This window comes from Acinonyx jubatus, chromosome C1 (genome assembly GCF_027475565.1).
Source record: "Acinonyx jubatus isolate Ajub_Pintada_27869175 chromosome C1, VMU_Ajub_asm_v1.0, whole genome shotgun sequence".
NCBI classification, from domain to species: Eukaryota; Metazoa; Chordata; class Mammalia; order Carnivora; family Felidae; genus Acinonyx; species Acinonyx jubatus.
In genome coordinates, this window is record NC_069381.1 from 214,918,475 (window position 1) to 214,931,981 (window position 13,507).

General features: G+C 55.9%; 1 protein-coding gene across 41 annotated transcripts in view; it reads left to right on the forward strand.

Moving 5' to 3' along the window:
- The window catches only part of LRRFIP1 (LRR binding FLII interacting protein 1), a 139,913-nt gene continuing 126,406 nt past the window's right edge, over nucleotides 1-13,507 (forward strand). For all 41 annotated transcript variants that reach the window (XM_027046754.2, XM_027046761.2, XM_027046784.2 and 38 more), the window contains exon 1: nucleotides 1-153. In XM_027046754.2, coding sequence (XP_026902555.1) covers nucleotides 58-153 — 96 coding nt within the window. In that variant the 5' untranslated portion in view covers nucleotides 1-57. The remainder of the gene's footprint in view (nucleotides 154-13,507) is intronic.

Sequence of the window (13,507 nt, forward strand, 5' to 3'; positions counted from 1 at the left end):
GGCGGAGCGGGGCCGGCCCGAGAGGGGCGCGAGCGGCGGCAGCGGGCGGCGCGGCCGATGGACATGGGCACGCAGGGCTCGGGGCGCAAGCGGCTCCCCAACCGGGAGCGGCTGACGGCGGAGGACGACGCGCTGAACCAGATCGCGCGCGAGGTAGGCGGCCGGAGGGGGGGGGAGGGCGGGGGCCGGGGGCGGCCGGGGGCGCCTCCGCGGCGGTTGCGCCTCGGTCGGTGGGTAGCTCGGTCCGTCCGCGGAGGCGCGGGCCGGGCGCGGGTCCTCCGGCCCCGGGGACGAACCGGCGACGCCGACCCCTCCCCCACGCCCAGGGCCGCGGTGCCCTTCGGGGAGCGGCGCTGGGGCCGGCGGCTCAGGACCCTCCCCACCGTCCGGGCCCGCGGGGTCGGGGAGCGAGCGCCCCGCTCGATCGCGCGGCCTCGTGGGGGTGGAGCGGGCCGACCCCGGAGGCCGGTGGACGGTCCCCGGAGGCCACATGGCCCTGGCGAAACGGCCTGGTTCATGTCCGCGACCACTGGCCGTCCATTGACACGCAGGTGCAGCTCGGGCATGAGCGTGGTCTCTGTGAATCTTGTCTCTGGACCGAGCCCGAAAGCGGGTCCAGGCGCACGGAGAGGTTTTCCTCCAAGTTTCCTGGGCAGTTTATTGGAACGGCTGGTGATGAACTTTAAGCGTGGCAAATGAAGGGACGCTGTGTGCCTGTCTGTCCCCGTCCGCGCCGTTCCCCCCAACGGTCCAACCTTTAGGTTAAACTAAGCAATGACACTGGAAAGTTGCAGGGCAGATGGGTGGTGGCAGCTCCCTGGGGGAGGGGGCCCGTTCCCTGGGCCCCGGTGACAAAGAAACTTGCTACCTGGGGATTGTGTCCCGTGTAAATGCTAGGTACGAAGACTGTATATGCAGGTACAGTTCATCCCCCCCTCATGTACTCCCTCCCAAGGGTTCTGTTAGGATGTGGACTTAGTCTGCACAGCACCGGCCTCACGTGGAAAACTCCCAAGCCACTCAGGCTGCAGGCTCTGGTTGCCTCTGTCAGCTGTTCACTGAGGTCTGCTCTGTGACCCGTTCTTAGGTGTTTTCGGTTTGCAGATACCCGATTTGGCGTTGATGGGCACGTGGCTGTCCAGCGGTGTTGGTTGAATACCGAAATGGATAAAGACTTGGGTTTTCCTCTGTGTGAAAAGGAAAAGGGCTTTCCGGGCAAACTCCTCTTCATGCCTGAAAACCCACTGGAGGTTTGTGTCCTCTGTGAGCCCACCCAGATCACGGCAGGCAGAAGTCTCCCTGCCTCCCCCAGGCTCCTGTCACTCTTGCCTCCCTGCACCTGGCGTGGTGGTCACTTCGCCTCGGCATAATTTGTTCTCCCTGTAGGAGGTGACACACAGGCAGGCCGTATCTCACTCCCTTTTGTATCCCCAGAGCTCCGCACAGAGTCAGGCGTGTGGTACAAGCTCCTGAGTGTGTTGCATTAAGTAACAAACAAAAGAGGTACCAGGAGCTTAAGGTACGTTCGGCTAAATAAAGACGTTGGCCAAAAGTAGTAGCCTGAGTATAATCCCCACTGCTGTGAGGAGTGTCACTTATGTGTGTATTTGACCGAAAGACCAAGCAAGTGTTCTCTGGGAGGCCGGGGGGCACGGGTGGTCTCGGCCTTGTCTTTCCGTGGCTGCTTATGGACAAAGGAACAGAAGACTGAGCGCTCGCCAGGTCTGCCTGGTATCTGCTGCTTTGGTTTGGAAGGAAAGGCTGGGGATGCTCCCTGGGTTGACACCCTTGAGGTCCTGAGGACCGGGAACCCGTGGTCCTGCCCCCCAGCCGGGGAGACGCAGATGGCAGTGACAGGTTCAGGCCTGGGCGTCAGACCTGGGCTGTGAAACCGCACACACGTCCCCCCGGAGGAGCTATGTGATCCCAGGGAAGTGAGTTACTCAACCCCTTTCAGCCTCTGTCTTCTCATCTCTGAAATGGGGAGAAGAAATCCACTTTGGCTGTCGGTGAGTAACTAGGTCAATGTGAGATCGTCCCACCTATCTTCCCATTAAAGCCACAGATGGGGCTGTTACAAGTGCCGAGTGGCATGTATCTGTAATGTTGGGAGAAGCAGGTGCTACGTTTTCTGTTTTGCTACAAATTGAATTCTAGGGCCCAACTGTGAAAATTAAAACCGGATTCAAATGGCGAGTATCTGTTCATCACGGAGTTCTTGAGACTTGCGCTAAAAGTTAACAAAAGTGTCCTAAGTTTGACTCCTTCTTATTTGCTCATCGATTCAGCAGATACGTGCCATGCTCCCCAGACTTCTGTCCCAGGGAGAGTAAGACTCAGGGATGTACCTGAAGGGAATTGCCCTCGAAGAATTGGGTCAGATGGGGCGCCTGGGTGGCTCAGTCGGTTAAGCGTCCGACTTCAGCCAGGTCACGATCTCGCGGTCCGTGAGTTCGAGCCCCGCGTCAGGCTCTGGGCTGACGGCTCGGAGCCTGGAGCCTGTTTCCGATTCTGTGTCTCCCTCTCTCTCTGCCCCTCCCCCGTTCATGCTCTGTCTCTCTCTGTCCCAAAAATAAATAAAACGTTAAAAAAAAAAAAAAAGAATTGGGTCAGAAAGGGGCCTGACCTGTAGAGCAATAACTGTAATAGAAGACAGGAAGAGAGCTGATGTTACAAGGGCATGGATATTGTGCACTGAAAGTCTGGATATGAGAGTTCCAGTTTACTGATGGGACTAGGGATGGCAATCAGAGGCGGCTTCCTGGAGGAAATGGCATTTTGAGGTTTTTCTGGAAGTGGCAGAAACCCTGACCTGGACTGGCCTCCGCAAGAAGAAATATACCGGCTGCGGTATGGACTCCCGGCCAGCCCCACCAGTGGCCCCTTGTCTCCACAGCACCTTGAGGCTGGGCTGTCCTCTTCCGGATGGCCTCATCTCCAGGCTCTTGCTCCTGCCAGACTGGCTGCCGTGTTCCCAAACTCCCCCCCCACCCCCCCATGAGCGCGCACCCGGTCTCTCTCCTGAGATCTAGAAGCATCTTCTGTGACACATCTCCACGTGGCTCCCTGGCTGCTCCTGAGCCAAACTGTGACCAGGACTGTTGACTCAGCAGCCCACGCTAGTCTCTGTGCTTGGGTGTGTGGGGTGGGGGGGAGTCCTCCCTTAGGACCCGTCAGGCCCATCCTGGCAACGGGGGACGTTGGCTGCCTCTGAAGCACGTGGGGAGGCGAGGGGGCCTGAGTGAACACTGGAGAGGGTTTAAGCGGGTGGCAAGGGGTGGGTGGACGTGGGCCGGGTGTCCAGGAATGTGCCTTCTGGAGAAAGAGGAGCATTCTGGCCCGAGGTGACCTGAGGCCCACTGGCAGGGTCACCGTGCGGGAAGGAGAGCCGGCAGGCAGGGCCCGGTCGGCCGAGGGGTTGGGACCCTCCTGGGCACGTGCCGGAAGCAGCGACCTGACACAGGGCCAGTTGACACACTCCTGTTTCAGATCCATTGTGGTTTCAGCCGAGGCGGGTTTCTCGTAAATGGAGTTGTAGCTTTTGAACACTGTGGATGCATTAGCACGACTAGCTTGTCCCTGACGTGGACCTCGGGCAAGATGTTGTCAGGAAAAAGGTCCAGGAAGCACTTTGAGACACTCGTCGCCACTGAGGGCGGGAGCAGTGCTTCTCACACCCTGGGGAAAGGTGTTTTGAAAGCAGTTTTATTTTTCTCTCCTACCGCGTTTCACATTCCGCTCAAGGCTTTTGGTAGCGTCCCAAATTCTCATCCAGCGCCCTGCCGCTGAGGGAGAGGCTACTGCTCTCCAGCTGCCTGGGGCAATGCAGAGGATCCTCTCGAAAGGAGAATAACAGCAGCAGAAAAATTGAAAAAGGCAATCGGGGCGCCTGCGGGGGCTCAGCCGGCTGAGCGTCCGACTTCGGCTCGGGTCGTGATCTCGCGGTTCACGAGTTCAGGCCCCACGTCGGGCTCTGCGCTGACGGCTCGGAGCCCGGAGCCTGCTTCGGATTCTGGGTCTCCCTCCCTCCCGCTCAAGCTCTGTCTCTGTCTCTGTCTCTCCCTCTCTCTGTCTCTCAAAAATAAATAAACATTAAAAGAAAGGTTTTTAAAAATCACAGGCAAGCTGTATTAGAAATGAACTTGTGGGCCCTTTCACCAAGGCGGTGAATGAGTCATCCCCCTGCGGCCACACAGACCCTTGTCCCCTTCTCTTCCTCACTCACAGCACGGTGCCCTCTCCTTGACTGTCCCCAGAGCCTCTTCTCTGAGACTGACCCTTGAGCACACGATGCCTACAGGGGCTCAGATCCCTCTTATCGGCGGGGGGGGGGGGGGGGGGGGGGGGGTGTTGACTCCCTGGCCTGTGAGTGTGGCTCGTGGGGGTTCACAGCTGCCCCTTCACTAGAAAGGTGCCCCTGACCACATAGGAGTCACTGTGGGGGTGGGGGTATGAAACCCCCCACCCCTGGGGCAGCTGCAGCTGTTGACCGAGGGTGTCAGTGTCCCCTCCCCTTGCTTCAAGGTGGAGCTAACTCTGCTCCAGAGCTCCCCGTGGGACGGGGCTGAGGGCACACTCCCGCGGAGGCCTCCTGCTGCCCCTGCCCCGCAGCTCCCCTCACCCCTCTTCTGCTGCCTGTGGATACATACCCGCATGCAAATCTCTGCCTCAGGCTCTGCTTCCGGGGACCCCAGCTTAGGACAACCCCGGGCTTCATTCTGGGTAGTTCTGTAAATGCAGGATATTCTCATCCTAAATCCTCCTTTCAGTTTACTGCCCAGCCCCCCTCACCCCTTGCTTCCCCAAATAGCCTTCCTAAGTCCGCTTGTCTTGAGGGACCCTGTCTCTTTTCTCCTCCAGCCTCAAGCCAAGCTGGGGGTTGGGCACACAAGTTCTTTTCCAGAACAGTCCTGGAAATCGGGCTCAGTTTGGGGCCTCACCTCCGTCTGGCTCCTCTGGGCCCGTGCCGTCCGGGAGTGAGCCCAGTGGGCCTGACACACACCCCTGGCCCCTTGCTCCGCTCCCCTGCCCTCAGGTGAGACCACACCGAGCCCAGCGTTTACCCGAACGTGGTCTTGTTGCTACAGCCTGTTTCCTGTCGTTTGAACTGTCACCCTCATGCCTTTTTCCCAGGTGACATTGTTGTGCCCCCTTCTTCCAGGGGGTAGGAAGGGGCGAGGGGGTCGGATGCCCGGCACGGCACAGGCTGTCCCGCGGGAAGAACCCCCAATTCTAACGCGGCCGCTGAGGAGTAACCCCAGACCCTTCCGGGGCTCTTCTTCCTGAGACAGACACGCACATCCCCGTGTGTCAGCAGAGGGCATCAGGAATGTGACAAGACAGGCGTCCGGGGGGATTTTCATCACCAAGTCTGGGCCGTCAGGGGGTACACACACTGAGCCCGTGACCGTGGCCTGTCTCGGTGAGTCCCAACGAGATGGTTCCGGTTGGACGTGAGATCAGGAACTCAGCTGTGGACGGGCCTGCGGGTCCCCGATGGCTCGCGGGCCCTGCCCCACAGCTATTTCTGTCAGAGAGCCAGCTGTCTCCCTCTCCCTTTTCTGGGCGACTCTCGTGATTCACCGGCGTCCCGCTTAGGGGCTGCGACTTGTATGTGGGTGACACACAGAGATGGCCCGGCGGGTGGGAAATCAGGGGACCCGGGTTCCAGCCGAGGCTGTGGATTGTGCGCCTCGTCAGGGAACAGGATTGGGAAGGGCGGAGGTGGGAGCGGAGGTGGCTTGTGAGGCCTGCGGGCTGCCAGATGCTCCCAGAAGCTTCCCCCATAGTTACATCAAACCCCAGGAGCAGAGTTTAGAGTATGTCTCTGTTTGACAGAGACAGACTCAGAGGTGCTAAGGGACCGGCCCAAGGTAACCAGGAAGGTGCCAGTTCGACCCCCAGGCTGCCCCCACTTCCTGGATCGATGTCTTGGCTCCAGCCAAGGCCCCGTTGCCCATGGCGTCCTGAAGTCACAGCCACTCGCTTCCCATCTCTGGGACTCTTGTCCCCAGCTGACCTCTGGCCACCAGGCGTGACATTTCACGGGAGGGTCGGTACTCTTCTCCCCCGGCTACCCCTCGCCCCGTCCTTTTGCATTGTCTCGACTCCTAAACCGTCGTGTTTATTGAAGGTAATCTATGTTTTACCCGTGTCCCACATTCTCAGGCCATTCTCCACACAGCAGCTGGGTGATCCTTTTAAAATATGTCAGATCATGTCACTTCTCTAATTAAAACTCTCCAACGGCTTCTCATATCACCCCATCAAGGCCAAGTTCTCAATGGCCTGACAAGACCCTGAATGATCTGGCGATTAGCTCCGTGTCTATAAATAATACACGTGTGCACTCTATCGATTTTCCAAGCGTGGACACTAAGTGCCGGCTTCCTGGCTGGCGGGGGGCTGGGCCCCGCTCTCCTCCCTCCACATTGTCACACCACAGTCATGTCGTGTTCGGGGTTATGTCGTAGGACAACGGACTGCTAAAGAGGATAATGCGACTGGGGTCAGATTCCTGGGCTCGAGTCCTGGCCCTGCCACGTGCTCCGTGGTTACTTCACCTTGTGGCCCAGGTGCCCCGCACATAAGGTGGGAAAGTTTCGAGTGCACTTCCCGCAAGGGGTTTATGAGGGCAAAGGAGCTATTTCGTGAGAAGACCTCACTCAGCATGAGCCCCGGGTGCAGGAGAGGCTGGTGGTGACGGTGATGTCACGCACCGTGTGGCGCTGTAACGTTTCTGTCCTTGGACAGCTTTCTGCCTTTTCTGGAGTCAATGATTTGTTTTTTTGGTTTTTTCAATTGTGTTTCTGTCTACGTGTCTGTCATAGCCAGTTCTTCAACACCTTTTCGACAGAACCCCTCACGATACTATTTCCTGTGTGATTCAACAAACCAGACCATCTACCATTTCCCCTTCATTCTCTCTTCTGGGACTCGACCCCCTCCCCCAGATGTCTGTCCACTCCCCTAGTCTGCTCCGGGCGCTCTCAGGACTTGTTGGTCATGTCCCTTGACCACGACTCTTTGAGTTTCTCTTGCCACTCTTCAGTTGTTGTTGGATCCCTCTTTGCCAGATTCTATATCGTCTTCTTCCTTGCATTACTGTCTCACTTTGCTGGAACGCATCCTTCGTCCTTTGGTGGCCCTTCCTAAGCGTTCGCATGTCCGAAAAGGACTATTCTACCCTCATACTTGACTGATAGTTTGGCTGACTGTAGCGTTCTAGGTTAAAAATAATTCTCCAAAGAATGACAAAGATCTCTATGTGTTCTTTGAAATTATTTCCAGCATGCATTGTTAACTGAAAGAAGCAATGTGCAGAAAGCGAAAATAGCACGCAGTCCCTTATGTGAGAAGGGTGGGGATTTCTCCGCATTTGGGTAAAAAAGCCTGCAGAGCAAATGGTGTGTGGATGTGAGTGGAAGCAGATTTATCAAGTGTAACTTTTCATACACTTTGGACATGGAACCATGTGACTGCCTTGCCTCTTCAATGAAATAAACTAATAGTTCCTAAGAAAGTAAAATTAAAAGCTATTTTCTACCATAATTTAAGAATTTTTTTCCATTTTATTCCAGCTTTCAGGATTGCTTTGAGAATTTTGATGCGTTGTGTATTTTCAGTATCTTGTATGATCTCTGCTTTTACTCTCTAGAAGCTTTTAGAACCTTCTCTTGATCTTTAGCGTTCTGGATCCCCCCACCCCCCATATATTGACCATTCATTGGGTTCGTTGGATCTGAAAAACATGTATCCTAAAATTCTGGGGAATGTTCTGAATTTTCCCTTCTCCATCGTTTCCTCTGTCTCTTTTACAGCAGCTCCTTTGTTGAGAATAACTTCCCGTTCATTCCCATTCTCTAGCTTTTTTCTCTTGGTGATACTTTGTGGGAGATTACTCAACTGTATTCTTCCACTCCTTCTACTAAACTTATCTATTCTATATTTCATTTCAAAAAGGTGGGTTGTTTTTTTTTTGGCTGTTATTCTTGGTTCCCTTTTTATGGCATTGTCTCTGACTCTCAAATGTAGCACCTTTTCTTGTCATTCTGAGGATATTAATTTGTTATTGTTGTTTTCTCCAAAACTTTTTTTCTTTTTTTTGTCCGCTGCGTTATGGTCTGTTTCTTTTTGTCCTTTGTTGCAGCCTCTTTTATCTTAAAGCCTCTTGCAGATGTGTGGTGATCCTTGGCTATCCACTCAGAGAATGAGGCACTAAAACATTATGAGAACAATTTGGGCAAAGGCCAGGAGGTGACATGGCACAAGATGGGACCAGGACACCATTGGGGGTGCAGCGGAGTGGCTGAAGTGCTGACACCGGGCATTAAGTAGCTCCTCAGGGCACAGGCACACAGCCTGGATTGGAGCTCAGGTCCCTGGTCTGCAAGGCCAGTGCCCTGGACAGTGTCAGTATTGGAAGGAAATGTTGCCTAATGCTATCAAACCAGACCTCCGTAAGTTGGTTCCCATAGGTAGAGTTTTGTTTTTGATTAAGGATTGAGAAGAATGTTGAAAATTAATCCGAGATTTATAACAGGACAGCGTAATCTCTAATGTCCCTACAGCCTGGACAAGGGAGCTGGTCATTATGATATTCTTTTACTGAGAGTGGAATAAGGTATCAAATTAGGTGAGCAAACAAAGGGAGTTATAGAAATAAAATTTTCATAGCTTTACCCGTCAAGGATAATTCACTTACTTGTTTGGAACACTCTCTAAAATCTGAGCCATGAAACAACTATGAGATACCTGGAGAGTTTAGGTAGGCAGAATGTGATATGGTCTTGGCAGTGGGTAAACTCTTGGATCAGCAAGTACGTAAGAGCCAGAGCTGCTCAGGGCCTCCCCTGGAGTATTGCACTGCAATGCTTCCACCCACTTCTTGGCTTGGGGGAGTAAATGAAAAATCACACCATGGTCATGATTATAGAAACCTACAGGATCTAACATTTTGTTTTGCTCTTAAGCTCATAAGTTTATCTATTTTTTTAAGCCATCATCCTTGACTTAATTTTCTTTTTCACTTTCTTTTATGAAATCTCTTAGGCATGGGGGAAGACGCGGACGTTTCCAGGTTGACAGAAAGATTCAGTTTCCATGCTGACCGAACATCTGTTGTGTCTCTACCCTGGATGCCCTAGGATACTGCTTTAAGTTACCCCAGGTGTATTTTAACACCATCCAGAGCAGGGCTGGTTGCTAGGACTTTCCGCAGCGAGGGCAGCGCTCCGTCTCCGTGCTGCGTACGTGGTGGCCTCTAGCCCCGTGTGGCAGCTGAGCACCTGAAATGTGGCCCGTGCCAGTGAGGAACTGCATCTTAAGTGTTAATTTTAATTCGTTTGCATTTCAGTAGCCACCGCGGCTAGTGGCCACCGGATTGGCGGCAGAGGTTCAGAGCAGTGATTTATTCTCTGTTGTAATACAGCGTGATAGAGGTGTGTTCCATAATGCAGAACAGGGCTCCGTGTCACTCATGGCCAGGCACCGAGGAGGAGCGTACCAGGGGCGTGGGGGCAGGACCGGCCGACTGCCGGAAGTCTCCATGGACACTCCATGGACGGGTGTCTCCATGGAAGGAGCACCATCAGCCTTCTTAAGTTGGGGGACCGCAGACAGCTTATCACATCTGAGCCCCACGGTTAGAGTCACGAGTTGTGCCCGGGAAACGCAGGGCAGGTGGCCTGGTACACGGTGGGCGCTAACTGAGCCCCGGTGGTTTTCTGCCTTCTGGTGGCTGTGTCCACCTCCAGAAAGAGACAGTGGGGGCACTTGACTGGCCAGGACGTGCCCAGAACCGCTCTTCCAGGGGCGGGGGTGCAGCACCCCCTTCCCAGGAGGCGGCCGAGAGGAGGGAGAGCAGACCGTAGGAACAGAAACCCCAGGAAGGCGGGTCCCTGCGTGCAGGGTCACCAACGGCCCTGGGGCTGGTTGGTGACTCTGAGTGAGCGCACAGACATCGGCCTCTTCAGCGACACATGTGTCTTCAGCGCCACAACCCTGCGGCTCCCGTAGAATCTAGAGCACGTGTGCAGCTGACCAGGGGGACGCAAAGGACCCTCTGTTTTCAGCAGCGTTTTTGCTTCTTGGCCTTGAATTTGAAGATTAAGAGCAAGATGCCAGCAGACTTTCCAGGCTGTCGGGCAGCAACTCCTCGGGGCCGCGGTCCCCACGCTGGAGACCATGGCCACCCCACCTGGTCTTGTCCCGCGTGGTGTATCTCCAGGCTTACCTGACCTCTCAGGAGCCACTCAATTACCTGCCCATTTGTCACATGAAGCGGTGGCCTCACGGCCCTCCCCTGTCGTCTCGGTTTCTCACATTCTTTCTCTTACTTTTCTTGTAAGGGGTTTCCCGGCCTCCGCACTGTGGACATTCAGACATTTGGGGGACAGCTCTCTGCTGGAGGAAAGACTGCCCTGTGTGTTGTAGATTTAACAGCATCCCTGGCTTTTCCTCCGGGTGACAAACAAAATGGCCCAGACGTTGGCAGGTGCCCCGGGGACGAGACGGCCCCATGGAGAAGCACGTTTGGCATTTTCCTATTGCCGCCCCAGCTCCGTGGCTGAGCGGAGCCCCGCTCGCTTCGGCCCCGCAAACCTGACCTTCGCTCAGCCCTGACCCTGGGCCCCGTTGCTCTGTGGGGGCAGGGAACACGGGCTGGCCCGCCCCCCTGCTCTGCACCCAGTTTCCCCATCTCCCACTCCCAGAAGTCAGCAGGTGCATCATGCCCTGGAGGGCCTGGGTGGAAGGTCCTGGGAGCAGCTGCGGACTCAGGAAGCTGGGACATCAGCTGCAAATTCGGAGACTCTTCACCGTGTTCCAGAGTGCGCTTGAGTGGGTGGCGGGGGCCGGGAGGGTGTGGAGAGTCTACAAGGCGGGCACCGGAACAGACCTTGAATTCTCTCCTCCTTCGGCAGGAACTCCTTGCTCCCCAGGGAAGATGGGTTGGCATGAAGGTGGGAGCTGGTGAGAGCGATCTTTTGAGTGAAAAATCCTACAGGGCTGAGTGGCTCCTTTCTGCCCATCGGAGATCCCTTTTCCTGCCAACCTCGGGTATGCTTCAGGCCAACACGGGTCACGTCAAGCCTCGCTCCGCTGGGCCACGGAGCGGGGATGCAGGAATTGAGTCGGCTGGGGCAGCCGAGACTTGCCTTTCCCTCCAGGAAAAGGCCCGAGGCCATGGCTCAGGCGTGCCAGGGATAGCGTGGTATCCACAAGGCTGCTGCTGAGAGCCGCCGGGCCCAGAGGTCACGCAGCACCAGGGCCGGCGTTCTGGCCATTGGGGGTCACGTCCCACACTGGCTCTGCCTCGTGCCTGCTGGCTTCGTGCTGGGGAGACTGAGGACGGGGGCATCGCTGCCAGGAGCTGCCTGGACGCAGAGCCAGGCCTTTGCTCCGGTGAGTCTGCCGTCGTCCTGTCACCTGAGGGTGGCATTTCCGTGGGTGCCCGCTGGCTGGGAGAAGGAGAGCAGCCTGGGAGGGGCATCAGGACAGGAAGTGGCCAGGCCTGGAATGACGCTCCCATCCAGCCTGGGGCCCCCAGACGACGGGGAGCCCGCGCTGCCACATGGTCCCGTGAGAGCCGGTGCACCTGCCTGCTCGGCTCCCTCACTCGAAATCCCAGGTGTGCTGCAGGAGGAGGGATGGGGGAGACCACACCTCAGCCTTGCCGGTGGGGGCGGTGTCGGTGGCCCACCGGGGTCCCCTGAAGAAGGGGGCCGGGGGGGTGCAGCAGGAGGACCAGCCACGGCACATTTCCACGGGGTTACAATTGTCCCCGCACCTCCTCCACCGACTGAGCCACCCAGACGCCCCTGTCCCCGCGTCTCCTAAAAGGCACGTTGCTTCGCTGTTCGCAGCTGAACTCCTTCAACTAGATCCCTAGACTGTGGTCCTGTGCAGGGTCCCTGCCCGGTGCCCTGGTGCCATGGCCGCGCCCAGCACGACACTTGTTCTTGAGAAAGCGCCCAGCAGCCTGTGTGTCTCCATTCTTCTCCCGGGGACAGAAAATCGGCAGCGTCCCAACACTCTTCCGCCCTCTGCCCTCTCCATTCCCTTGGCCTGAGGGCGTGCGGGGACCCTCAGGCTACAGGGGTGAGGCTGGAGTACTACATGGTAATGTTCTGTGTCGGTCATATTCCCCTCCGTGGCTTAGACCTCCGGCCTCCACTGTCACGTACGATTTGTGAAGGAAGACACGGTAAGCTGTCGCTCTCGCCAGCTGAAAATTCAGCGTTAGGATTCCTTTCGGCTTCATAGGTCTTTTCCACGTGGATATTTAGTGCGTGGTTTGTTTTTGTTTTGTTTTGTTTCTGTTTTTTGGGTTTTTTTTTTTTTTTTTTTGGATTGGTTTGAACAGTGTCGCTACTTTAGTGTATTTTTTCTTTCATAAAGATTTTTCCAACTTTCCCCGAATGGGACGCGGTCGTTCATAATTATACTGAGTGGTAAACAGAGCGGGTGCACCGCCTGGCACACTGGCAGGCCGGACCCCAGACCATCCAGTTACTGACCTGTTAAAATGACATCACGTGGCAAAGTGTAAGGGGGGGAGCCCCCGGGTGGCTCAGTCTGCGAAGCGTCTGACTTCGGCTCAGGTCATGATCTTGGGGTTTATGGGTTCGAGCCCCACATCGGGCTCCGCGCTGACCGCTCGGAGCCCGGGGCCTGCTTCGGATTCCGTGTCTCCCTCTCCCTCTGCCCCTCCCCCACTTGTGCTCTGTCTCTGTCTCTCTCTCTCTGTCTCGAAAATAAACAAACTTAAGTTAAAAAAAAAAATCCGACTGAGTCATTTGAAGATCTAACCAGCTTCACGCTACCGTTCATGAATGGGCAGCGCCCTCTGCAAGTAGAAAGGAGCTCCGAAGAGCTGAACAAAGCCGGTCTGTCTAGGCAGAAGGGGTGGGAAAAGGAAGTCTCTGGCAAAGAGACCGATTGTCTCGGGCAAGGCCGCCTTCGCGTGGAGGCGGCAGGGACCCTTCTGGCAGGTCACTTCCCAGTGCTGAGCTACCACCACCAGCTGAGGCCACGCCCCCGACAGAGGCCGGAACCACAGTTCGGTCGGGGGCTGGGTCTTGCGTTGCTGACATGGGGCTTAGCACACGTGACGCCATGGGGGGCCTGTTGTCTCTTTTTTGACGCACGTAATAAACGCCATCGCTTGTGTAGTTGTAATTAATTCTGTTTATTCAGTTTTGTATCCAGCTTCTTAAAATTTTTGAGTTATTCCGAGTGAAGATACACCCGGCCCCGGGAGGACTTCATAGACAGGATCAGGCTTCCTTCGTTAGGCCCGTGCCGTGTTCTCTGTGGATGGTTTGTTTCTTTAGGAGACGTAGAAGGGGCAGCTCTGTGGCTCGCCGGGTCTGGGACGTGGTCCTTCGCTGTCTGGAAGCTTTAATTCCTCGTCTGTAGGACGAAGACAGGGGTCAGTGGGGGGCTCCTGAGAAGGGGCCTCCCCAGCCAGTGCTCAGTACGCTCCCCCTCACCTCCCCCTCCTCCT